This window comes from Natrix helvetica (genome assembly GCF_964273705.1).
Source record: "Natrix helvetica genome assembly, chromosome: 7".
NCBI classification, from domain to species: domain Eukaryota; kingdom Metazoa; phylum Chordata; class Lepidosauria; order Squamata; family Natricidae; genus Natrix; species Natrix helvetica.
In genome coordinates, this window is record NC_138558.1 from 66,916,378 (window position 1) to 66,941,364 (window position 24,987).

Genomic DNA, 24,987 nt, shown 5'->3' on the forward strand with positions numbered 1-24,987 from the left:
AAATCAGCTAGGACTCGGGAGGCAGAGAATAGATGGGGGCAGGGCCAGCCAAAGGTGGCATTTACAGGTTCTCCATATTACTCAAAATTTCCGCTACTGTTTCTCCAGATACCACTTCTGATTGTGTCTCTTCCTACTTTCTGTTCTCGTGGGAAGGCTAGCAGCAGAAAAGAAAGCATGACAAAGCCACGAAAGCGACTGGGGAACGACGAGAACCTTCCTGCCTCTGCTGGACTTGCGCAGAGGCAGAAAGGTTCTTGTCGTTCCCCAGTCGCTTTCGTGGCTTCATCATCCGGGAGCGCTGACAATGTTTCTGCCTCCGCAGCTCGCGGGCGTGGACGGATGGAGGTAACCAGAGTGGCGCCGAGGCAGTCCGTCGGGCGAGCGACTGAGGACCTCCATTGCTCGCTCGCTCGCTCTTTTGTCCGCCCGGACTGCCTCGGTGTCACTCTGGCTATATCCGTCCGGGCACGCCCGGGAGCTGCGGAGGCAGAAATGTTGTCGGCGCTCCCGGATGACGAAGCCACGAAAGCGACTGGGGAACGACGAGAACCTTCCCCCAGTCACTTTCGTGGCTTCGTCATCCGGGAGCGCCGACAACATTTCTGCCTCCGCAGCTCCTGGGCGCGGCCGCACGGATGTATGTAATATTATAATATATATATATATATATATATATATATATATATATATATATATATATATATATATATATATATATATATATATATATATATATATATATATATATATATATATATATATATATATATATATATATATATATATATATATATATATATATATATATATATATATATATATATATATATATATATATATATATATATATATATATATATATATATATATATAGTATATAATATTATATACTATTATTTCATGAAGAGAGGTGAGGCTCTGCCTCCCTTGCCTCCCCTGACCGCACGTCCCTGTATTGTATACCTATCTTTCTCTGAGCACCAAAGAATTGACTGAGTGCCAAAGAATTGAGGCCTTTGAACTATGGCCGAGCGCCAAAGAATTGAGGCCTTTGAATTATGGTGCTTAGAATACTCCTGTGAGTCCCTTGGACTGCAAGGTGGTTAAACCGGTCAGTCCTAGAGGAGATCAGCCTTGACTGCTCTTCAGAATGCCAGATCCTGAATATGAAACTGAAATACTTTGGCCACTTAATGAGAAGGAAGGACTCACTGGAGAAGAGCCTCATGCTGGGAAATATTGAGGGCAAAAGAAGGGGATGACAGAGAATGAGGTGGCTGGATGGAGTCACCAAAGCAGTAGGCATGAACTTAAATGGACTCGAGGATGGTAGAGGACAGGAAGGCCTGGAGGAATGGTGTCCATGGGGTTGCGATGGGTCGGACATGACTTCACAATTAACAACAACAACAACAATAATAGCAACATCTTTCTCAATTCAGGATAGTATTTAAATGATGCAAACAACATCCTTGTTTTCAATAATCCTTGGATGCATTCAATCGTCTTGTATATTTTCCCCTGAACTTTAAATGTATAAGATGTGAAGACATTCCACTAATACCTGAGCTGTGAACAACAGAACTGATGTTATCTGAACTCAGTCAACTTCTACCTGCTTTTATTGACAAATAATTCAGTAGGGTGGCTCATTTCCTTGCTCTCTGGATTGGTTTTGGTTTCAGTGGTAATTTTCACAAACTTCAAAGCTTTGACAAGCCTCTGTTGTAAATCCAATCTAGGAAATTATCAAATTCATTCTCTCTTTCAATTATTAAACTATCAGCCAATTTCTGTTTTTATGCCCAGTGTAGCATCTTTTTCCACATCATTCTTATAGCTTGTCACTGTTAAATTCTCTTTCAGATCAATCTCAATCTTTGTTCCTCTTCCATAACTTATTTGAAACAAAGATTTATTCAGTGAAGCAGACACACTTAAAATTAACTCCTGGGTCCTTTGTTCAAAAATATCCTTCAATATATCACATACTAAAACATTTTGTTCTGTATTTTAAAAAAGTCAAATTTAAGTATTCTTCCCTCTAACTGTATCATTTTTAAAAAATAAAATCAAAACAAATCTATTTTCCTATGAGGAGGATTGTAATTAATTCTAAAATCTTATTTCAAATTTACCCGGATACTTAGTTAATTTATGACTTTCTAAAATCAATGTTTTAACCACCCTTTGGTTGTTTATTTCAGAAAAAAATTGTCCTTAACATTGTATTTCAAACTTCTTTTGCTAAGGGCCGACAGAAGCTCACCGGGTGTTGTAAAAGCTGCCAGTCAAAAGGTTCCTAAATAGCTCAAAAGCAAGTTAACAAGCAATTTCCAAAACCGATTAAGAAAAGTATGTGAACTTGGTGTCCATAACAGCAGCAAAAGTGGGTTGAGCAAGATAGTTATTTCCCTTGTCTCCCAGAGCTCTGAACTCACCAGAGATGACTATCTTATGGTCTCCTTGCAAGAAGCAACTGTTTCTCCAGAGAGAGGAGTTATCAAAGGGCCAGTCTATTTTCTGGCTTATCATTCTGCCGCTGTTGTCAAATCACCTTTTAACAGAGGTATCTTCAGTTTGGCATTTCTGGAAATCAGGACTGTGGATTCAGGTAAGCAATGGTACTGTCAGCAGTGGTGGGATTCAAGTAATTTAACAACCGGTTCTCTGCCCTAATTTTCTTCCAACAACCAGTTTGCCAAACTGCTCAGAAAGTTAACAACCGGTTCCCCCAAAGTGGTGCGAACTGCCTGAATCCCACCACTGATTGTCAGGCCTGGAAGCCATCTTTTGCATTGGGCCTTCCAGCCTTCCACATTCAAAGCTGTGGGAAAATGGGAGGGGGGATTATATGGAGTATGGGAAGTACTGAATTTTTCAAAGTGTAAGACACACCAAGATTTTGGAGAAACAAATTAAAAAATTTTTTTTTTGCACTCTGCAGACCTCCCCAAAACGCCCCATTTTTTGCAAAAACATGCCCGTTTTTTGTCACAAAAAGGGCATGCATAGCCTTTAGGAGGCTTGTAGAGTGCTCCTGGGGCTGGGGGAAGGGCAGAAATGAGCAATGAACGTTTTTTGTAAAAAAGGGGGGGCATGCATAGCCTTTAGGAGGCTTATAGAGTGCTCCTGGGGCTGGGGAAGCCTCCTAAAGGCTATGCATGGCTATTTTTGCAAAGGGGGCGGGGTTTCGGGAGGGCAAAAATGCTGTATTCAGTGTATAAGACGCACCCAGATTTTCACTTTTTTTCAGGGAAAAAGGTTCGTCTTATACTTTGAAAAATACAGTATATAGTCAAAATAACATTCCTTTCTCAGAGAGTCAAGGACATCTTGGCCTGCACCTGGAGTGGTGTGACTGGGAGGCATCTCCAGTTGAGACAGTGCTTGATTGGGCCATATGACAGACATGTGGGTGCTGGGCAGGGACTTGAACTTTTATTTGGGTGGGGAAAACCTGGAAGCTTTCAGATTCAGGCTTTCCCAAATGTGCTAATATGACATCTCTAATAAAATGGAAATTTGAGGAACTTCAAGCCTCGGAATCTTTCGTTGGGGGTGTTACTTGGAACTCAGCTATTGATTGCCTATTGGTTTCACTTCCTTGAGTGAAGAGATGGTACTTCTCCCCTGCTTCCAACTTAGCGGTCAATTTTATTGATAGGCAAAGCAGCAGTTGCAAAATCAAAGCAGCCTTGTAGTAGAGTTCCAAGAGCAGCCTTAATTTGTCATGCATGGCTTCCCATGACCTAATAAGTCCTGAACAATGCCGGGGCTGGGATCATCCAACAGCTTAGCTAGCTTAAAACGAAGCTGGCTAAATTATGTCATGGCCCCGTACAGTAATGGGAGAGAGCACAAATCTTCTACCAAATGGGGTGAGGGAGTTTTAGCATCCAGTTTCTATTTTAGGAAGTTGTTTGCACAGGTGAAGGAGAGTATGCAATGGTAGAATTGCATCATCGTAGAAACTACCTAGGAGAGTCAAGATTTGCAACACTTTGATTGCCATGTAGATCCTAGAGAGAGGATGTCAAGAGGAAAGTGTCAACATCCAAATAAATAAGGATAGACCGTATCATGAACTGGCCTTCCAACACTTACCAAATCAAGACCTAAAATGGACCCCTAACATCAAAAACATAATCAAAAAAAGCACAACAAAGAATGTTCTTTCTGTGCCAATTCAGGAAGCTCAAAACTGCCCAAGGAGCTACTGATTCAGTTCTACAGAGGAATGATTGACTCTGTCATCCGCACCTGTATAACTGTCTGGTTTGGCTCTGCAACCCAACAAGACAGACACAGACTTCAGAGGATAATTAGAACTGCAGAAAAAACAATTACTGCCAACCTGCCTTCCATTGTGGACCTATGCACTGCACGAGTCAAAAAGAGGGTTGTGAAACTATCTACAGACCCCTCACATCCTGGACATAAATTGTTTCAACTCCTACTCTCAAAACGGCGCTATAGGGCACTGCACACCAGAACAACTAGACACAAGGACAGTTTTTCCCCAAACTCCATCACTCTGCTAAACAAATAATTCCCTGAACACTGTCAAACTATTCACTAAGTCTGCATTACTATTAATCTTCTCATCATTTCTATCACCCATCTCCTCCCACTTATTACTGTATGACTGTAATTTTGTTGCTTGTATTCTCATGATTTATATTGATCGTTTTCTAGTATGATTTAGTAACCTATGATTATCACTAAGTGTTGTATCTTACGATTCTTGATGAATGTATTTTATTCTCCTTTTGTACCCTGAGAGCATATGCACCTGTTCTGACCCCCCTTCTTCCCTCGCCAACACAGAACACACTCCGGACCAAAACTACTTCAACAGGATTTATTGCACAGACAGACAGACAGACAGACAGATCCTTGGCAGCAATCCACCATGACTAGGCTCTCAAAACCCTCCGGCACTGAGACACGATAGCAGCTATCCAGCATGCCAAGCTCACCAGACGGAACTTTCCCAATTGTTCCTACGTTGACTTCTGCAAAGGGCGTATGCACAATCAGTCCTTTTATAGACTGAAGAGGAGTCTACTTATCAGCAGCTGAGAGCAATTACCGCTGGTAACTGCGCCCTTGCTCCTTGCGCCTGTGGGCGCGGCGGTAACGAGCATCTAAGAACTCCCTGCTGATGTCTGAGTCACTGTCCCGTGACTCCTCCCCACTGCTCCAAGGCATGGCATCAGGAGCCCCCTTCCTTTGGCTCTCACCGCTGCTCCATGCCTCAGGCGCCTCCTGGTGGCCAACCAGACTCTCCAATCCCTGCTCAGAGTCAGAACACTGCCCAGGGTCCTCCACATCCTCCAGTGCCGACTCATAGGGACCCTCGCTGTCGGAATCTGGTGGCAGATCCAACGGCTCCTGCTGGGCCACAACATGCACCAAAGACAAATTCCTTGTGTGTCCAATCACACTTGGCCAATAAAGAATTCTATCCTATTCAAATACAGAGACACAGATCAGTAAGAACATGCTTTGTTGGTGCAGGATAATTGATCCTGATATTGGTAATGCATTAGATGACTACAAGCAATTGAGGAAAGATTTTAGAAAGATGCTGGGAAGTGTCCGATCCTTCCAATGGTTTCAGATTCAAGATTTATCATTACCTGTGATTTTTGATGAGTCACTTGACAAGCTTTATGTCAGTACAAAGCTTGGTATTTCCTTGGTTGTTCATATAGTATGTACTGAAGGATTAAACTTTCAGCACGCATGAAAACATTGGTTTATGAATGATGAAGTGAAAGTTAGCCGGCGGAAAAACAGGTCTGGGAGTGTCCTTCCCAGGAAATTATAATAATTTTTTTTCTGCTTTCTACTTTCATGCAACAGTGGGATTTCCCCGTCCCCTTAAGGTCACCATTCAATTTCAGGGCCATTATATCTTCATTTATAATTCAAGAAGCTTAGAAGATGTTTCTTAAGAACACAACAGAACAGTGGCTCTGTGGCTAAGATGCTGAGCTTGTCAATCGAAAGGCCGACAGTTCAGGGGTTCAAATCCCTAGCGCCGCATAATGGGGTGTGCTCCCGTTAGTTGTCCCAGCTTCTGCCAACCTAGCCGTTTGAAAGCACATAAAAAATGCAACTAGAAAAATAGGGACCACCTTTGGTGGGAAGGTAACAGCATTCCATGCGCCTTTGGCAATTAGTCATGCCAACCACATGACCATGGAGATGTCATTGGACAGTGCTGACTCTTTGGCTTTGAAACGGAGATGAGCATCGCCCCCTAGAGTTGGAAATGACTAGCACATATGTGTGAGGGGAACCTTTACACCGCCTTTTTATCAGTGGTGAAATTCATTTTTTTTTACTACTGGTTCTGTGGGCATGGCTTGGTGGGCATGGCAGGAGAAGGATATTGCAAAATCTCCATTCCCACTCCATTCTGGGGCCAGCCAGAGATGGTATTTGCTGGTTTTCCGAACTACTCAAAATTTCCGTTACCGGTTCTACAGAACCTGTCAGAACCTGCTGAATTTCACCCCTGCTTTTTATCAAACATAAGAGCAAGGAGAACTTTTTAACATTTGTGCTCATGGAATGGAAATTATATGTTGTGTATGTATGTAAGTGAATTTTATCCCAATGTAGATCTTGGGATAAACCATGAAAAGCATTGAGAGGACTTCAAAACAATTGTTTGAGTACTAAATCATGAAGATTCTTACAGCTTTGTGCGTTGGAATCATAATCTCAAATAAGGCCGAAATTTGTTCTCTCTGTTCCCTTTTAAAAAGGCAAATATTGTATGGCAAATACTAATAATATTCATTTAAAAGATTAAAAAGAAATTGGAGTGTCATGAATATATGCATCTATTTATGATCTACAATCATCTTAACATAGAAAAGTACTACAGTACAATCTTCCAGTTAACCATTAAGCTTGTTTATTTAGTGGATTTATTCTCTTCTCTCCTTTATTTTGTACAACACAAAAGGGAGTACACAATGTTCTTCCTAAAATAACAGTCCCACCAGTTGGGTTGCCCGGGCAGAGAATGTCCAAATTTACTTAACTTTTTATGCCTAAGAAAGGTTTTGAATGCACATGACTGAATCCCATTTGCAGCCTAAATTCTACAGCCTGTTGTTACCTCACGATGTGAATTTAAAATGAAATAGGTGAAAATGTGCCCTGTCCTTAGACAAATATGCTTTGCGTTTCTAATCCTTGGTGAGTCGTGACAAATATTTAAAACAAAACCTTGTTGTTTTTGTTCTTATGTTTGAATTTATGGGTCAGCCAGAGGTTCAGATTGGATTTGGTCTTTTTGTCCACTTATTAGGGTAAGTCCTTCCCAAGGACCTGGAATAGGCAGGTGTGGATGTCTGATTCTGTTAAAAGTGTCTGAATAATAATAAAAACAATAGCAACAACAACAACTATAACAAAAACAATTAAAATTACTATTTCTTTTATTCATTGAACATGAAACTCAGTCAACTGAACGTTTAAAGATGTGTCACAAATACCAGTTTTTTGCAGTTCCGCTGGTGTTATTGCAGGAAGCTGCAATTTGTTGATGTATCTTGTAAAATTCTTGGACATGGTGCCAAGTGCCCCGATGACAATGGGTATCACTGTTACATGCTTCATCCATAGCTGTGTAGTTTCGATGGCCAGGTCGCAATATTTCATTATTTTTTCTAGTTCTTTTTCTTCAACTCTGGAATTTCCAGGAACAGCGATATCAATAAACTGTACACTTCGGCCCTCTACAACTGTGATATCTGGCATGTTGTGTGCCAAATGATGATCCGTCTCTATTCAAAAATCCAAGATCTTCACCTTCTTATTTTAGACAACTTTTTCCACTTATTATTATTGTTGTTGTTTAAAATTCAATTGGAAACCTGTGTCAAAATTGCTACTTTGATTTGTTTCTTCTGTGATATAGTAACAGCTGTCCACAGTCAAGAGTCAGAGGAGATGAGCAGAATTTGAGTGCTGGGGAGGGGCACCAATGTTAGTTTCTGTAATGATGATTAAAACAAGCAAATAAATAAAAATTAGAAAAAGAAGAGAAGCAGTGCAGATTTTCAAGAAAAGTTTCAACAACATTTGTACAAGATAATAAAGGGACGGAGGTGGACTAGAAGATCTCTGAGGTCACTTCAGCCCTGTGATTGTATGATTCTGTACATACATGTAGTCCTTGACTTACAACGGTTCATTTAGTGACCAAAGTTACAACGTCAGGGGTGGGATTAAATTTTTTTAGCAACCGCTTCTCTGCCTGGTTGCTGGGTGGGCGTGGCCATGGGGCAGGGCCTAATTGGCTTCCTGCATCATGGCGGGGGGGGCATTTTCACCCTCACCAGGCTCCAGAGGGTTTTTTTGAGCCTCTGGGAGGGCAGAAACAGCCTCCTCCTGGCTCTAGAGGTCGGAAAGGGTCCGTTTCCAGACTCCCGGTACTTTCAGTAGGCCCATTTTTTACCTTCCAGAGCCTCTGTATGGGGACCTGCACTTAGTTGGCATCCAAAATGGGCCACGTGGAGACTCCTGGGAGAGGCAAGGCGGGATGGGTGGGGTCAGCCAGTCCTTGCAACCACTGGTTCGGCAAACCAGATTAAAATTAACATTTGGTTTGCCCGAACCGGTTCGAACCAGCTGAATCCCACCCCTGTACAACATCACTGAAAACAATGACTTACGACCGTTTCTTTCACATCTAGGACCATTGCAGCAAACCCACGTGATCGAAATTGGCAACTGGTTCATATTTGTGATGGTGGCAGTGTCCCAGAGGGTCACCTGACCCTCTTTTGCCATTTTCTGACAAGCAAAGTCAATGGGGAAGCCAGTTTCACACAACGGCCGTGCCGAAGAGCTAGCACTGTCGAAAGACGTCTCCATGGTCATGTGGCTGGCATGACTAAACACCGAAGGCGCACAGAATGGTGTTACCTTCCCACCAAAGGTGGTCCCTATTTTTTTACCTGCATTTTTTACGTGCTTTCGAACTGCTAGGTTGGCGGGACAAGTAATGGGAGCTCACTCCATTATGAGGCGCTAGGGATTCGAACTGCCAAACTGTCGATTTTTCTGAAAATACTGCAAATACTTGCAGATAGGACTAATACTAAAATGAAACAGAAGACGAGTGCTTTTAATATTTTGTATTAGGGAAAGAACTAGTCTTCGTCATTGAAAGAGAAGACAAAGGAAGGATTAAGTGTGCTGCCACTTGGCTAGCCCCTTTCTTTGTTACAGAACCAGTTATTTCCTCCTGAGCCCATAGAATTTGCACAGAATTTGTAACTTGGTCTCAGGTCTTCTCATTCATAGTTTGCCAGGAGTTGCGGTGATCCTGCTTTGAAAACAGCACTACTTAAGTCTGAGTGATTAACAAAAGGGAGAATCTCTCCACGTAGGCAATGCACAGTTGCTACTTCCTACGTCAGGGGCAGTCCTCGACGTACGACCAATACGGAGTCCAAAATCACTGACAGTTGTTAAGTTTGCTCCATTTTACGACTTTTTTTTTAGCCACAGCTCTTAAGCCAGGGGTGTCCAAATTTGGGAACTTTAAGACTTGTGGACTTCAACTCCCAGAATTCCCCAGAGTTGAAGTCCACAAGTCTTAAAGTTCCCAAGTTTGGACACCCCTGGCTTAAGCAAATCACTGTCAACAACACGGTTCTTGAGTGAATCTCCCTTCCCCGTTGACTTTTGTTTTTTCAGAAGGTCACAAAAAGGGGACCCCAGGACCCTGCAAATTTCATAAATAGGAGTCAGTTGCTATATATTACTCAGAACCCCTTCCTCCCCTGATTCTTCCCCTCCCTCTTTTCCCCCTCCCCAGCAATTCAGCCCCTGAGAGCCTCACAGGGTAGCAAGGACGGGCAGCGGGGTGGGGGACGGGAAAAGGATGAGGAGGAGGTGGTAGCTTCGGCCTCATGACACCCGACCGCGCATGCTCGTCGGAGTTTGCTGCTGCCGGAGGGGGGAGTTTTCGGCGCCTGCGTAGTAGGCTGTGCGAGCGGGCAGTCGCCGCCGCAACCGCCGCGCGAGTGGGCGGGGCGAAGCGGGGGGTGGGCGGGGCGCGGCGGCTGGCTCGCGGGCTCCGCCGGGAGGGGCGCCCATTGCGGAGCTGGAGGGTGCCGGCTCCGCCGCCCCGATGAGCTCCAACGGTCGCCCGGCACCCGTGGGAGGCGGCGGCGGCCGGCCCAAGCGGCTCCTTTGGCCGCTGCCGCTGCTGCTCCTGCTGCTGCTCCCGCCGGCGTCTCCAGCGGATGCCGCCTTGCCCGTCTCAGCTACGTCGGCCGAACGCTGCCCGTCGGGGGACAAGCGGAGCAGCCCGGCTAAGGCTCCTTCCGCCGAGAGGCGCCCGCCGGGAACTACCGGTAAGCTGGCAGCCGCGGGCCGGCAGGAGATGCCTAGTGGGCGGACACGTGTCAAGGCCGACGTGTGCACCGGACGCGGCTGCCACGTCATTGCGGGGCCCAGACAGGGCGGGGATGCGGATGTGTCTTCTGTGTCTGTGGGCGGGGGGGGGGGTAGAAAAGGGTGTTTCGGGGCAACCCTCGGGGGTCTTTCTTCCCCCGTCCCCGAAGGAGTACCGGACACGGGTGTTGCGCGTCCAGGTGGGTGGGTTGGCGGTGCTGGGTGAGCCAGGCAGGCAGGAGGGACGGGAACGGAAAAGCGGAGGGTGTGCGGAAGAAAAAGCTGGTTCCTTTAAGATAGCGGGATAGAGAAATAGAAAGAGATTGGAGATGATAGATAAAGAGATAGATATGAGAGAGGTGAAAGATAGATAGATGAAAGAGATGATACATAGATGATAGACAGGTATTGGAGAAGATAATGAACTATAGAGAGATTGGAGATGAGAGATAGATAGATAGCTATGAGATAGATGAAAGAGAGATGATATGGGAGATAGATATGAGAGATGAAAGAGATGATAGATAGATATGAGAGATGAAAGAGATGATAGATAGATGATAGCTAGCTAGCTAGAGAGATATGAGAGAGGTGATAGATAGAGAGATGAAAGAGAGCTGATACATAGATACAGGTATTGGAGAAGATAATGAAATAGAGACATTGGAGATGAGCGATAGCTGTAGATAGATATGATAGATGAAAGAGGTGATAAATAGATATAGAAATGATAGACAGCTATTAGAGAAGATAAATATACATTAGATATATTTATCACTATATATAGATGATAGATAGACAGACAGGTATTGGAAAAGATAAAGCAATAGAGATAGACATTGCAGATAATAGATGGATGGACAGGTGTTGGAGAAGATAGAGAAATAGAGAGACATTGGAGATGATAACTAGCTGATAGGTAGATAGACAGACAGACAGAAAAAGACAGACAGACGGAGAAATGAAAGAAATAGAGATATAGAGAAACTGATTCTAGATAAATTGATAGATATGATATGATAGATAGATAGATAGATAGATAGATAGATAGATTTGATGGATGGATGGGTATGATGGATGGAAAGGTACGATGGGTGGATGGATGGGGGGTTGTGTTGTGTGGGTGATAATCCCTTGGTGTTTTTCTGAAAGATCCTTTGCAGGGCTAGCAATGCCTCTTGCAATGCCTCCCCCTCCCTTTCTCCAAAGAGCAGCTTTCCCCTCTCTAGCTATGCTGCTGCTTTTGCCTTTCCCCGCCAGCCCCTTTGACTTCTGCCCTGATTCTTTTTTGGGGGGCGGGGAGACACCCCTCCCCCTGCAGTTGGGAGGTGTGTGTGTGTGTGTGTGGGCTCAACAACAGCAGAATAAGCAGCAACCCCAGCAACAGCAGTGGCGCAAGTGGCGCTCCTCCATCCAAGCCTCTGAACCCAAGTTGCTAGGAGCATCTTGACAAAATGTTCCTGCACAGGAATGTATTGGGGGGGGGGGGATGAGAGGGAAGGAAGAGAAGGAGGGGCAATGAGCACCAGCAACTGCGGTCCATTGGGAGCAGTGGCCGTAGGCCTTCAGCACAAAGGGAAGGCACAATAACACACCAGGCACCCCTGGACCATCTTTGCTTTGGCACCTCTGCTGAGTCTTTTTCTCCAGCAAAGTTGGAATCAGACAGACAGTCCTGCGCAGGGTTTGTCTTGCATGATCAACAGGAAGACTCCTGTGGAAGGTGGTGGAAATCAACCCCAGGAAATGGATTGGCTGGTGTGTGTGTGTGTGTGTGTGTGGCCAGTGAGGAGCTGGAATGCAGATTGTTTTTGTACAAAATTTGCCAGGATGGTGGAGATGAAGCTTGAGCCCCAGGCAATGGGGCCACTGTGGACTTGAGAAATTTTTTCGGAGGGAAGGGAGTCTGAGCGTTGTGCTTGATTCCTGGGAATCCATCCATCCTAAACAGGGAAGCTGTTTTCAAATGCCTTCTCTGTCTGTGTGGGTGTACATGTGTAAAACCAGCTTGTTATGCCTACGTACCTGGCCTTTCCTGGTGGTCGTCTTTCCACATGCTAAGCAGGTTTAACACGGTTTAGGTCTTTTTTGAGATCAGGCAAGGCAAGCTATATGCTGCCACCTGCTGTTAAGTTATATATAACAACATGGAGGAAGCGCTTCTTATTGGGGATGCGGTGGCTCAGTGGCCAAGAGGCTAAGAGGCTGAGCTTGTCGATCAGAAAGGTTGGCAGTTTGAATCCCTAGCACCGTGTAACTGAGTGAGCTCCCATGACTTGTTCCAGCGTCTGCTAACCTTAGCAGTTGGAAAGCATGTGAAAAATGGAAGTAGAAAAATAGACCACCTTTGGTGGGAAGGTAACAGTGTTCTGTGGGCCTTTGGCATTTAGTCATGCTGGCCACATGACCACGGAGACGTCTTCAGACAGCGCTGGCTCTTCGGCTTTGAAACAGAGATGAGCACCGCCCCTCTAGAGTCAGGAAGGACTAGCACATAAGTGCGAGGGAAAACCTCTTATTGAGCGGAAAAAAGCCTTTTTGTTTTTATTTTGTTTCTTCAAAAGACTGAGGTTTTGCTAAAGGCATTGCTATGACATCCAGTGTTAGATGTGAATTTGTGTTAGATCTGGATTTGAAGCTGACCAGAACGTTGTGTAAGCTGAGAGTGAGAGTGACTGAAAATCAGCCATTATTTGCTTAGATTAGATGTATTGTATTATATCAGCATGCATAGGCATAGGAACCTACATTATTTTTACCCAAAATATTTCACTTTGCATTGGTTTACATGTTCATTCTCCCACTTCAAAGACGTCTTATAGTCCTTCCTTTCTCCCTCCCTCCCTCCCTCCCTCCCTCCCTCCCTCCCTCCCTCCCTCCCTCCCTCCCTCCAGTCAGTGGTTCATTTTTGCTAATTTGGTGTTTATGTGTTTTTTTTCAAGATAGACCTCCCTTCTTTCCCTCCCTCCTTCTCTCCCAGTCTTCCTTCCTTCCTCCCTTCCCTTCCCCTCCTAATATATTTTTTTCTTCTTTAATCAGTTACCAAATAATGCAATAATTTTCTATTTCTTCCATTATTGTTAAGTTTTGTGGGAGATATTCATGAAAAGTCCTTGCAAACCACATAAACATAATTGATTGGATCATTGTGTCTGCAGGCTCCTGTCAACACAGAGAACTCTTAATAAATTATTTTTTGCAGAAGTTGGTTTTTGTGTATGTTTATCCTGACACTTCGTTATATAATGCTTTTGCCAATTTAGAGGAGTGAACATTAAGATAAGAAACCAGTAATTTCCTGCATCCTCCCTTGATCTCTTAAAAATGATGTTGCATTGGCTGCTGTCCAGTCCTCTGATACAACAGCTGATCTTCAAGATATGCCACATGTTTTTTGTTAAAAGATAAATAATTTCACATCTGCATTCTTTTGCAATTCCTGGGTGAGTTCCATTTGGACCTAGGACCTTGTCCACTTTCAATTTGCTGAAAAAGTTTCAGCAAACTTCAGCTGTCTCTTGTTTTCACTCAAACACCCTTTCTAAAAAAAAATCCAATTCAGAAACTGGCATGAAATAAAGCTATTTAGTTGACTTTGGTAATTTTCCTTGCCTATTTTAGAAGTATTCTTGTTTTCTTGCCATCCATTGACCTAAGCATCACCTTAGCTGGATTCCTATTTTACACACACACACACACACACACACACACACATATATATATATATATATATAAATATATATATATATATATGTGTGTGTGTGTGTGTGTGTGTGTGTGTGTGTGTATGTATGTATGTATATGTATATGTATATGTATATATATAAAATTTGTTGTCATTTAAAGCTGTTGACTCAAATTCGTAATTTTTTAAAAAAATGTTTTGGCATTCTCATTCCCTTTCCCCAAGTTTTGCATTTTTCTTGATTATGTTAGGGCAAGAGTCTTATTTTTTGGCAGTAGCTATACGTTACTTCATGACTGTGCTTGTGATTGGACCTTAACTGTTTTGCGATATTCAGTGATATAATTCTATATTCTTGGGCCTTGTTTAAAACACATATACATGTATGTACATACCCAAGAGTCAGATCACTGTGATCAATGTCATGTCTTTTCAGCATAACGAGTGTAACAATTTTGGTCTCCTTTGTAGATTTGGCATGCTTTGTGTTCACTATGAATCCTGTCTCTTGCAGGATGTGGACAGCAGTGATAGAATCAACTTTCTTCATTCTCAGGATATGTATAATATATATTTTAAAATTAGGGAGATGGAGGGACATGCTCTTCAGAACAGAAAACTTCTCTGTCAATAGAATAGAATGGAATAGAATAGAACAAAATGGAGAACAGAACAGAATAGAAAAGAGAAGAGTTGGAAGGGACCTTGAGGGGGGTCTTCTAATCCAGTCCACTGCTTAGGCAGCAAACCCTACACTATTTCAGACAAATGGATATCCAACATCTTAAAAACTTCCAGTGTTGGAGCATTCACAACTTCTGGAGGCAAGTTGTCCCACTGATTGATTGTTCCCACTGTCAGGAAATTTCTCCTTGCTTCTCTCCTTGATGAGTTTCCACCCATTGCTTCTTGTCCTGCCCTGAGGTGCTTTGGAGAATAGTTTGATTCCCTCTTCTTTGTGGCAACCCCTGAAATATTGGAACACTGCTATCATGTCTCCCCTAGTCCTTCTTTTCATTAAACTAGTCATACCCAGTTCCTGCAACCGTTCTTTATATGTTTTAGCCTCCAGCCCCCTAATCATCTTGGTTGCTCTTTTCTGCACTCTTCCTAGAGCCTCAACATTTTTTTTACATCGTGGTGACCAAAACTGGATGCGGTATTCCAAGTGTGGTCTTATCAAGGCATTATAAAGTGGTATTAACACTTCACATGATCTTGATTCTATCTCTCTGTTTATGCAGCTTAGAACTGGGTTGGGTTTTTTGGCTGCTGCTGCACACTGCTGGCTCCTATTTAAATGGTTGTCCACTAGGACTCCAAGATCCCTCTCACAGTTAGTACTATTGAGCGAGATACCATCTATACTTTACCTATACATTTTGCTTTTCTTGATTAAATGTAGAACCTTACTTTTTTCACAGTTGAATTTCATTTTGTTTGATAGTGCCCAATGTTCAAGTCTGTCAAGATCCTTCTGTATCTTAAGCCTATCTTCTGGAGTGTTGGCTATTCCTGTCAGCTTGGTGTTGTCTGCAAATTTGATGAGTTCCCCATTTATTCCCTCATCCAAATCATTGATGAAGATGTTGAAAAGTACTGTGCCTAAAACAGAGCTTGGGGATACTCCACTGCATACTTCCCTCCATGTAGATGCAGTTCCATTGAGGACTGCACGTTGAGTGCGGTTGGTCAGCCAGTTATAAATTCATCTGGTAGTGATGCTGTCTAACCCACATTTTTCTATATACCAATTGTCTATATACCAATAGTCATTTTTTACAGTACCCCTTAGAATCATTTGGACTGGCATCAATGATGATCAATAGAAAAATATCACTCAATGAACAATCACTCATTTAAGTGATGCTCAGGAAAACGAGTCTTTTTGGCTTTTTTGATTGACTTCTTTTATCCATCTCATGTAAGACAGGGCCGTCTTTAGCTGCTAAGCATGGATGATATTCTGTATATATGGATCTATATAAATTTAATACGTGCTAATGATGAAATGGTCAAATATTCGTGCTTCTCCCTCTTCCAGAATAATTTGGACTGTAGCAGAAATATAAAAGTAAGACCCCTACTGAATAGAATAACAGAGTTGGGAAGCAGGAGTGAAATTCAGCAGGTTCTGACATGTTCTGTAGAAGTGGTAGCGGAAATTTTGAGTAGCTCGGAGAACCGGTAAATACTACCGCTGGCTGGCTCCAGAGTGGGGTGAGAATGGAGATTTTGCAATATCCTTCCCCTGCCATGCCCACCAAGCCATGCCACAAGAACTGGTTGTAAAAAAAATTGAATTTCACCATTGGTTGAAAGGGACATTGGAGGTCTTCTAGTCCAACCCCCTGCTTAGGCAGGAAACCCTACTTCACTTCAGACAAATGGTTATCCAACATCTTCTTAAAAACTTCCAATGTTGAAAGTTTAATAATGTCAAAAAATTTTCTCTATGGGTGACCTTCATTTAAAAAACATAATTTTTATAGACTAATTTTAAACAGGGTTTGAGTTTGAGTGTCATTGTTTAATGCAGCTAATAACGAGTAAAAATGATGGAGGCTGTTACATTTGCATGCTTCTCCTTTTCTTATGTGGCTGAGAGTATTTTTATGTCTGTTAATCCCAGTTTCCCGGTTAATTATGGACTAAAAACTGTGGTTGATGTTAATATAATGTTAGTTTAAAGTATGCCAAGTTTGGCAACTTACTTTTTGCAATATTCCCTGGGGGTCCTCCAGATCTGTGGGACTTATCTGGAATAAGCCAGAGTGAATAAATCATAATGTTGCATTTATAAACATGTGATTCTAATATCAAAGAAAGTATGTTACAGCTTGGTTTAATAGCTGTACAGAAAGCAACAGTGTATAAATCCCATAAAGGTCATTGTAAAGGAGAAGAGAGATAAGTTATGGGAAACTTCCAAACTCATTGTAACCATGTAGGAGGAATTACGGGAGAGCCAAAGTCTCTGAAATTACTCGTCGTATTTTAATGTAAATATTAAATTGGAGTTGCCCATACCCTGTGTTCCTAAGGAATCAGACAGTTTTTCTGTTTTTCACGCAGGGCACAATTAACTTGCTTTTCTCCATAATTATTACTACGCAAAATGTGATGGCTTTAAGAAGGGACAGGATAATTTAATGGAGGACAACTCCTTGAGGTCTCTAAAGATTCATTGAATGGGGAGGGGGGCAGCGTATCTACAAACCCCAGTTTGCAGAACAAAAATGGCGAAGGTGGGTTTTGTTTCTACTTTGTTGCTGGACTAATAGAATTTCACAAAATTAGAAGATCAGAATCTCTTAGAATTCTATTAAACAGAAGTCTTGACAAGTGGTGGGATTCAATTTTTTTTAATACCGATTCTGTGGGCATAGCGTGGCTTGGTGGGCATGGCTTGGTGGGTGTGGAGGGGAAGGTTAACCTGCCTCCAACCCCCTGATTAGGCAAGAAACCCTATACCACTTCAGATAAATGGATATCCAACATCTTCTTAAAAACGTTATGTTTTTATGTTTAAATAGGGGATATTTCTATCCAACCCTTGTCAACTGCTACCCCTCGCCGCAGGGAGACGGAACTGACAAGATGGTTCCGCCCCAGGTGCCTGATGGACCCTGAAAGGTTCCTGATGGAGCTTGGGACTTTTCCTGAATCCTTTGCTCACAACTCGACCAAAGCCCTAGTGAAAGTCTGGGATAGGGTGGCCACTGGGGCCACCTTATCCCAGGCCACCATATCCCACTGGTTTACTGAGGAGCTCCGGGAGATGAAACGCCAGAAAAGACTCGTAGAGAGTGGTTGGAGGCCAGCCGATCTGAATCTGATCGAACACTAGTAAGAATTCATATTAAATCCTACTTAGTGGCGATAAAAGCAGCAAAACGGCAACATTTTTCCTCTCTTATCGCGTCTGCAGACAACTGCCCAGCCGCCCTGTTTAGGGTGACCCGCTCCTTACTTAACCAAGGAACTGGGAAAGACCCCTTGCAGGGTAGGGCTGAAGAATTTGTTCAGTATCTGCAGGATAAAATCACTCAGATCCGGACAGGCTTGGACTCTGACTGGGTAGATTTGGGCGAGTTGATGGGGATGAATCTTGTGGAGACAATCTGGGATGAGTTTGACCCTGTGACCCCTGAGGGCATGGACAGGATTATGGGGAGACTCAGTGCTGCCACTTGTGTGCTGGACCCGTGTCCCTCTTGGTTAATTTCGGCTTCCCGGGAGGGGACACGAGGCTGGCTCCGGGCGACTACCAACACTTCATTGAGAGAGGGTTTTTTTCCCACCGCCTGGAAGGAGGCGGTGGTGAGGCCCCTCCTTAAGAAGCCCTCCCTGGACCCAGCTTCTTTAGTCCACTATCGGCCGGTCTCCAACCTTCGCTTTGTAGCGAAGGTTGTTGAGAGTGTGGTAGCATGTCAGCTTCCCCAATACCTGGATGAAGCTGTCTACCTGGATCCGTTTCAGTCGGGTTTCAGGCCCGGGTACAGCACGGAGATGGCATTGGTCGCGTTGGTCGATGATCTCTGCCGGGCCCGGGACAGGGGCTGCTCCTCTGTCCTGGTCCTATTAGACCTCTTGGCGGCTTTTTGGTGAGAGAACTGACCCCTGGGGCACCCCACAAGTTATTTTTGAACAGTCATAATCCACATATTTGTTGTAGTATTCATCACAATACTATTAATAACATAACAATATAATATAATAACCATAATACTTAAAACATATTCTTTAAATTCTCTCCACCTTAACATTTCCTCTTTTTATATCTACTGCTTTCTAACTTCTCTTTCTATTGTCTAACCATTGGTAAAATACATCCCATGTCAAAAATATTCAGTTTCTTCTTTATCCTTAATGGTAAGCGTTAATCTGTCCATTTCTGCGCATTCTAGTATTTCCTTAATTATATTGTCATCTAACGGAATCTCATCAGTTTTCCATTGTGCAAATACAATGGCTGCAGCTAGTCTATGTAAAACCAGATATATACCCTATTTTTCGGAGTATAAGACGCACCTTTTTCCCTCAAAAAAGAGGCTGAAAATCTGGGTGCGTCTTATACACTGAATACAATATTTTTTTGCCTCCCGAAACCCCGTCCCCTTCACCAGAATGGCCATGCATAGCCTTTAGAAGCTTTGCAGAGTGCTTTTGGGGGCTGGGTAGGGTAGAAATGAGTGAAAAATGGCCTTTTTTTTGCTAAATTTTGCCACCCCCAGCCCCCCAGGAGCACTCTGCAGGGCTCCTAAAGGCTATCATGTCCTTTTTTTGGACAAAAATGGGCCCGTTTTTGCAAAAAATGGTCCATTTTCCTTGTTTTGGGGCCCCCCACCCCACCAGGAGCACTCTACAAATTGCCCAAAGGCTATTCATGCCCCCCCCTTTAAAAAAACAGGCCCGTTTTCAGGAGGTCTGCAAAGTGCAAAAACTTTTTTTTAAATTTGCCTCTTCAAAACCTTGGTGCGTCTTATACTCCGAAAAATATGGTAGTCCTTTTATCATATTTTTCTGGTAGGATGCCCAACAAAAATGTCTTGCAAATTCTTGGCCAAGGCTTGATAAATATTTGAGTTGACATTCATGATTTTGGATTATAGAACATTTAGCTAGGAGGACATAGAGGAATGGGATTGTCACTTCAGTTTTTCAACTCTAGACGTGAGTGGTTACAAATGAGATTGAAACTTGTGTCTGGTTTTGTAATTTATGACTTAATCCTTTAACTTTGCTATAGATTGCCTACAAACTGTCTGGAAGAAATCACTGAAGAAAACAAAAACTTTAGTCATGCAGGTGTCCTCATGAATACGAGTAGCCCTTGACTTACTACTTGCTTGTTTAGTGACTGTTTGAACTTACAGTGGCTCCGAAAAAGTGACTTACGACCATGTGATTTGGGTCAGGTGACCAAAATTTGGACGCTTAGCAACTGACTCATATTTATGACGGTTGCAGGATCCTTGGGTCGCATGATTCCCTTTTGTGACTTCCTGACCAGCAAAGTCAATGAGGAAGCCAGATTCGCTTAATGGCTGTTGTTAAGTAACGTAACAACGGCAACGATCTCCTTAACTGTGCCAAGAAAGAATGTGAAATGGGAGAGAACTCACTTAGCAACTGTCTTAATTAGCAATGGAAATTTTGGGCTTGATTTTCATAAGCTGAGGACTTACTTGGTTTCACTGGCATTTTTTAGAGTGTACTTTTCCCCCCCAACACCATGGAGGAGGAATTACAAAGGGAAGTAAGTGAGCCTGGTTTCCAATTGTCATAGTCTCAGAACAGTCTAGGACAGGGCTCACCAACCTTTTGGATCTCAGGGACCACTAAAGACCTAATTTTAAATCCCATGTTCCACTAATATGAATTAGTGACGGGATGGGGTCCTTCAGGCACTTAGCTTGGCTGCCTGTTAACGGAGAGAAGTGCCTGAGGTCAACCCTAGGTTTGCTCTCCATTGCAACTAGGAACATCAAATATGGCCAAAAATGAATGTTTGTGTTCTGACCCAGGCTTCCTTAGAAAGCAAGAAGCAAAGTCTTGATCCTGACAAAACCTCTTTTATTTACACGACTGAATTCCTTTCATTCACAGTCAGCAGGCCTTAGCAAACTTTCAGAGGAATGTTTATCCACATGCACCTTATCTCGTTTGGAGCGCTGCCAGATAACTAGTTTCCAAACGCAGGGCAAGGCAAAACTTGGCCCAGTCTCTTATAATCACAAACAGAACTTTTCTCTCTTGAAACGACTGAATGAATGAATTGTTTCTTGCAAAATCCCCCTCCCCATTCACTCCTTTTTTGTTTCCTATGGGAGGACCAATCACCTCCAAGGTGTGGCTCTACTCCCAAATCGACCCTGTTTTATTCGTTGTTCTTGTCTTCTGGCAGCTCTGCACATGCGCACACTGGGAACAGGCTCCAGCTGTTCCTCTGCCTCACTGCTGTCTTCCTCCCTCTCTGCCTCCGATGCAGAGCCCTTATCTGAGCTTTCCTCAGCCCTCAGGGGTGGTCCCTGTTGCTCCCCAATCTCCTCACTGACCGCCAGTGGGCCACAACAGTTTATCTTGTAGCCAGCCTGGGTGCTAGATTGGCCCCCTGCAAACTGTCTTTCGAGGAGCCCGGCCAAAGTTATGCACGCTGCTCACTGAAGCCCCTGGACCCCCAATGAGGGAGGGAGAGAGGGAAGGGCTGCAGCTACAAAACAAGCAGCCAAGTTAAGTGCCTGAAGGACCCCATCCCATCAGTGAGTGGGAGTAATTGCTTCAGCGGGCTGTATCTGGCCCAGGGGCCGTAGTTTGAGGATCCCTGATTTAGTGCACTATAAAAAGCAAAAATGCAAAGATTGTTCTGCAGACCACCAAAGTTTCCTCGTGGACCACCAGTTGGTGACCACTGATCTAGGAATAATAGTCCACCCTTCCCATTCTTAGCTTTGAATCTTCAAAGCGCCTAGTTGAAGGCCGATTGAGACAGAAAAATGCATTTTTCCTGTATTGACTGAGTCTTACAGTTACCTGGCTTAGTCATACAGTATTACATATATGTTATGCCAGGCAGGACTGCTGTGATTTAATCCCCTCCCCCATTAGATTAGGTTTGGGCAATTTCTGAAGAAAGTTGCCAGCTTTTGGGCTCTTGTTTTTATGCCTTGTCAGTGAGTGACTCAGTTCCCCCAGCTGGCTTTCTCTCCTTGTTCTCTTTCTCTTAAGGGTGGGTGTGCTGATTTTAAGCTGTCCGTCCCTGTGTTTTGTTTTTAACATCCTTATATTAGCCTGTGGTGGCAGGAGAATGGTGCCAATCATAATCATTTAACACATCAGAGCAGCCCACCAACCAATTTGGGGCTCAGGAAAACATGGCCCCCGTGTTGCAGCTGCAGTTTTTTTTTCGGTGCAGAAATATTTCCCATCAGTTCATTTGATGGATGCTAGAAAGTTCTGCAGAACCTTTGAGCCCGCCTACCCATTCCTTGTTTCACAAGAAGCTTCATAACATGTCGGGAGAAGGAGGAGCCAATGTCACGATGATACAATGTGCGGTCTCGACACTCCAAGACCGCCGTTGATACTTTTGCCGCTGGACGGTCCATTTGGACCTAAACTGTCCCACAGAGACGGTGATCAGGAAGACGAAGGCTTGCTGGTCTCAGGGACACCGCTAAGTCCCTGATTGACCCAAGGGAAGCTCTTCAAGCCGGCGGTAAACCGGCAGCCCCAGGCTGATGAAGTTGGGACGGCTCTGAAGGAAGGAAGTGAAAAGAGAAAGTGAGTCCACCAGTGAGGTATTTTTTCTATTTTGAGAAAGACTGTCCAAAGAAACTTTTTAAAAAAGCCAAATTAAATCCTTAAGCAAAAGAATTAAGCGGCAAAATTAACTTATATTGGATTGCTCTGGAAAGCTTTTTTTCTTCTTCGTAACTATACTTTATGGATTGAAGTGCTCGCAACATTTTTTGTTTCTCCTCTTAAAGTGAACGGATTAATTTTTCTTCTTCTGTTTTTGTTACTTTATTTTTTGACTTTTGGATTAAAACTTTCCTTTTTATTTTAACAATTCTTCCTATTACTTGTTATTAAATTTCATTAAATAACTTTGTTTCCTATAAGCCAGAGATAAATATTAGAAAGTGAAAGGTAGCAACACTCCACTTGGAGGTCAGAGGCTGGAGTTTTTGAAACAATGTATTTCTTCTCTTTTCCTCTTTGATCTTACTGACTTTGTAGCTGAAGGGTTTGCAATTTGTTTACAGAAACTGATAAAGAGCCAAGGGCATGAATTGTTTTCGCAGGTGCTCTTTGAGAACTATTTTGGCAGGGGAGAGGAAGTAAAAAAAACCACCAGAACCCTTCTCCTTTGAAGAGCATAAAATAACGTGTTTCAGTTAATCTAAAATAAAAAAATAAAAGAGGCTAGAGCGGCAGTGGTTATTAGTTTTTCTTTTTCCTCATCCTTTTTTGGAAACATGGATCAATACTCGGATGGGGAAACCTTAAAATTCCAAATTATCTTGGCTGGAATTCAAAATCTACTGGAAGGATATGGGAGAATTGAGAAGAAGTTGGGAAAACTAGTGTTCCTCACAGCAAAAGATGAAGGGGTTGGAGCCCCAAAAATTTAAGGGGAGAATGAAGACATAGAAGATAAAGACAAGACAATAGAGATTTTATTAATGGAGCAAATGTGGGTGAAAGTGGAAAGAAGGGAATATGGAAAAGGGAATTCGACAAACTGGAGCTCTACCTCAGATTCCAAGATACAGAAGAAGAAAAAAGAGAAATGAAGAGAAATTTTTTCACAAGCACGATTGACAACCAAAGACAAGCTAATTTTAATAGCAGCTGGAGGGCAACGAGATTACCTGAGAGATCCTTCAAGCAACAAAGTGCGGAGAGAAGTCTATAAAAACCTTATAAAGGAGATAAAAAAAAGACTGGCACCACAATTGGCAAGAGAGATAAGACTGCTTTGTTACTGGAAAGATACAGGTTGACAATGAAAGTTGATAATAAAAAAATAGTTAATTTTGGTGAGCAATAAGTAGGAATTTAGTAATTTTTAGATTGTTTTAGATTGTTATTAAATGTTTATTCGTTAACAAATAATTAATTATAATAACAATGAAATGATAATGGATACAGCTTAATGATATATACATGTACTGGCAAACTAGTAAAAGAAATTTGGATATAAATTGCAAATTGCGATCTGGGAAAAAGATCTATAAATTTTATTAACCAATTTTTATTCAGATCTTGTCATAAAGGTGTAATGTTTTTTGGACTGACGAGAGGAGGTTGGATATAAATAGTAAATGATTTTTAGCCAACTATAATAACAACAAGGAAATGTCAATGGATATTGTTTAATAATATATATATGTTCTGGTTTTGGCAAAAGAAACTTGGATACAAACTCTAAACAGCTAGTTGAAAAAAAAGGGGAAAAAAGGTTTAGAAACTTTATTAATTGACTTTTACTTAGAACATGTCATAAAGATTAATGTTATTGGAGGATTTTTGAAATAGCTAATGAATGCCATTATGTGGTTGTGTCTTTAAGTATGAATTATTTGATGTAAAAGCACGTTCAAAGAATTGCAATCAAATGAGAATTGTGGTACATTGATAGTAAGATATACAAAGATTTTTGATTTACAGTGTATAATCTAATATGAACTATAAGTAATGACCGTGGAAGAAATGCACGAAAGTTATCTGTAACCAATCAACACGCTTTCTCAAGATGTAATGAAGGATGTTTCTTTTTTTGTGTTTTTGTTTAATTAAAATAAAAAAAACTTTTCAAAAAAAAAGCTTCACAACATGTCCAGAAGGACATGTCTGTGTGATGTACCCTTCCTCTCATTCCTAGTTTTTCTGTTGCATTAAAAAAAATTTTTTTCCCCTTAGTATGAAACACGTTGTTTCCAACTGTGCCTTTTATTTTAATTCTAACAAAACAGCATGGTTGTGATTCTGAAGTATAATTGTTCATGGTATAGCATCGTTCTTTGACATTAATTGAGGCCAGCCAAATGTCAGACTGATTTTTGAGGTGAAAACATCTGGTACTTCCATCTGGAAATTGGGTCATGGCAACCTTCCTTCCTTCCTTCCTTCCTTCCTTCCTTCCTTCCTTCCTTCCTTCCTTCCTTCCTTCCTTCCTTCCTTCCTTCCTTCCTTCCTTCCTTTTTCTTCTTTCTTTCCTTTTTCCTCCATCCTTCCCTCCCTCTTTCTTTCTTTTCTTCTTTTTGTCTTTCTTCCTGCCTTTCTTTCCTTCCTTCCTTTCTTTTTCCTCCTTTCTCTCCTTTCAATGTATAAGTGAACAGATTTTTAAAAAATAA

General features: G+C 42.5%; 1 protein-coding gene across 1 annotated transcript in view; it reads left to right on the plus strand.

Moving 5' to 3' along the window:
• The first annotated feature begins 10,110 nt into the window (after nucleotides 1-10,110).
• The window catches only part of STIM2 (stromal interaction molecule 2), a 119,187-nt gene continuing 104,310 nt past the window's right edge, over nucleotides 10,111-24,987 (plus strand). The window contains exon 1 of the mRNA XM_081958906.1: nucleotides 10,111-10,397. Coding sequence (XP_081815032.1) covers nucleotides 10,172-10,397 — 226 coding nt within the window. The 5' untranslated portion in view covers nucleotides 10,111-10,171. The remainder of the gene's footprint in view (nucleotides 10,398-24,987) is intronic.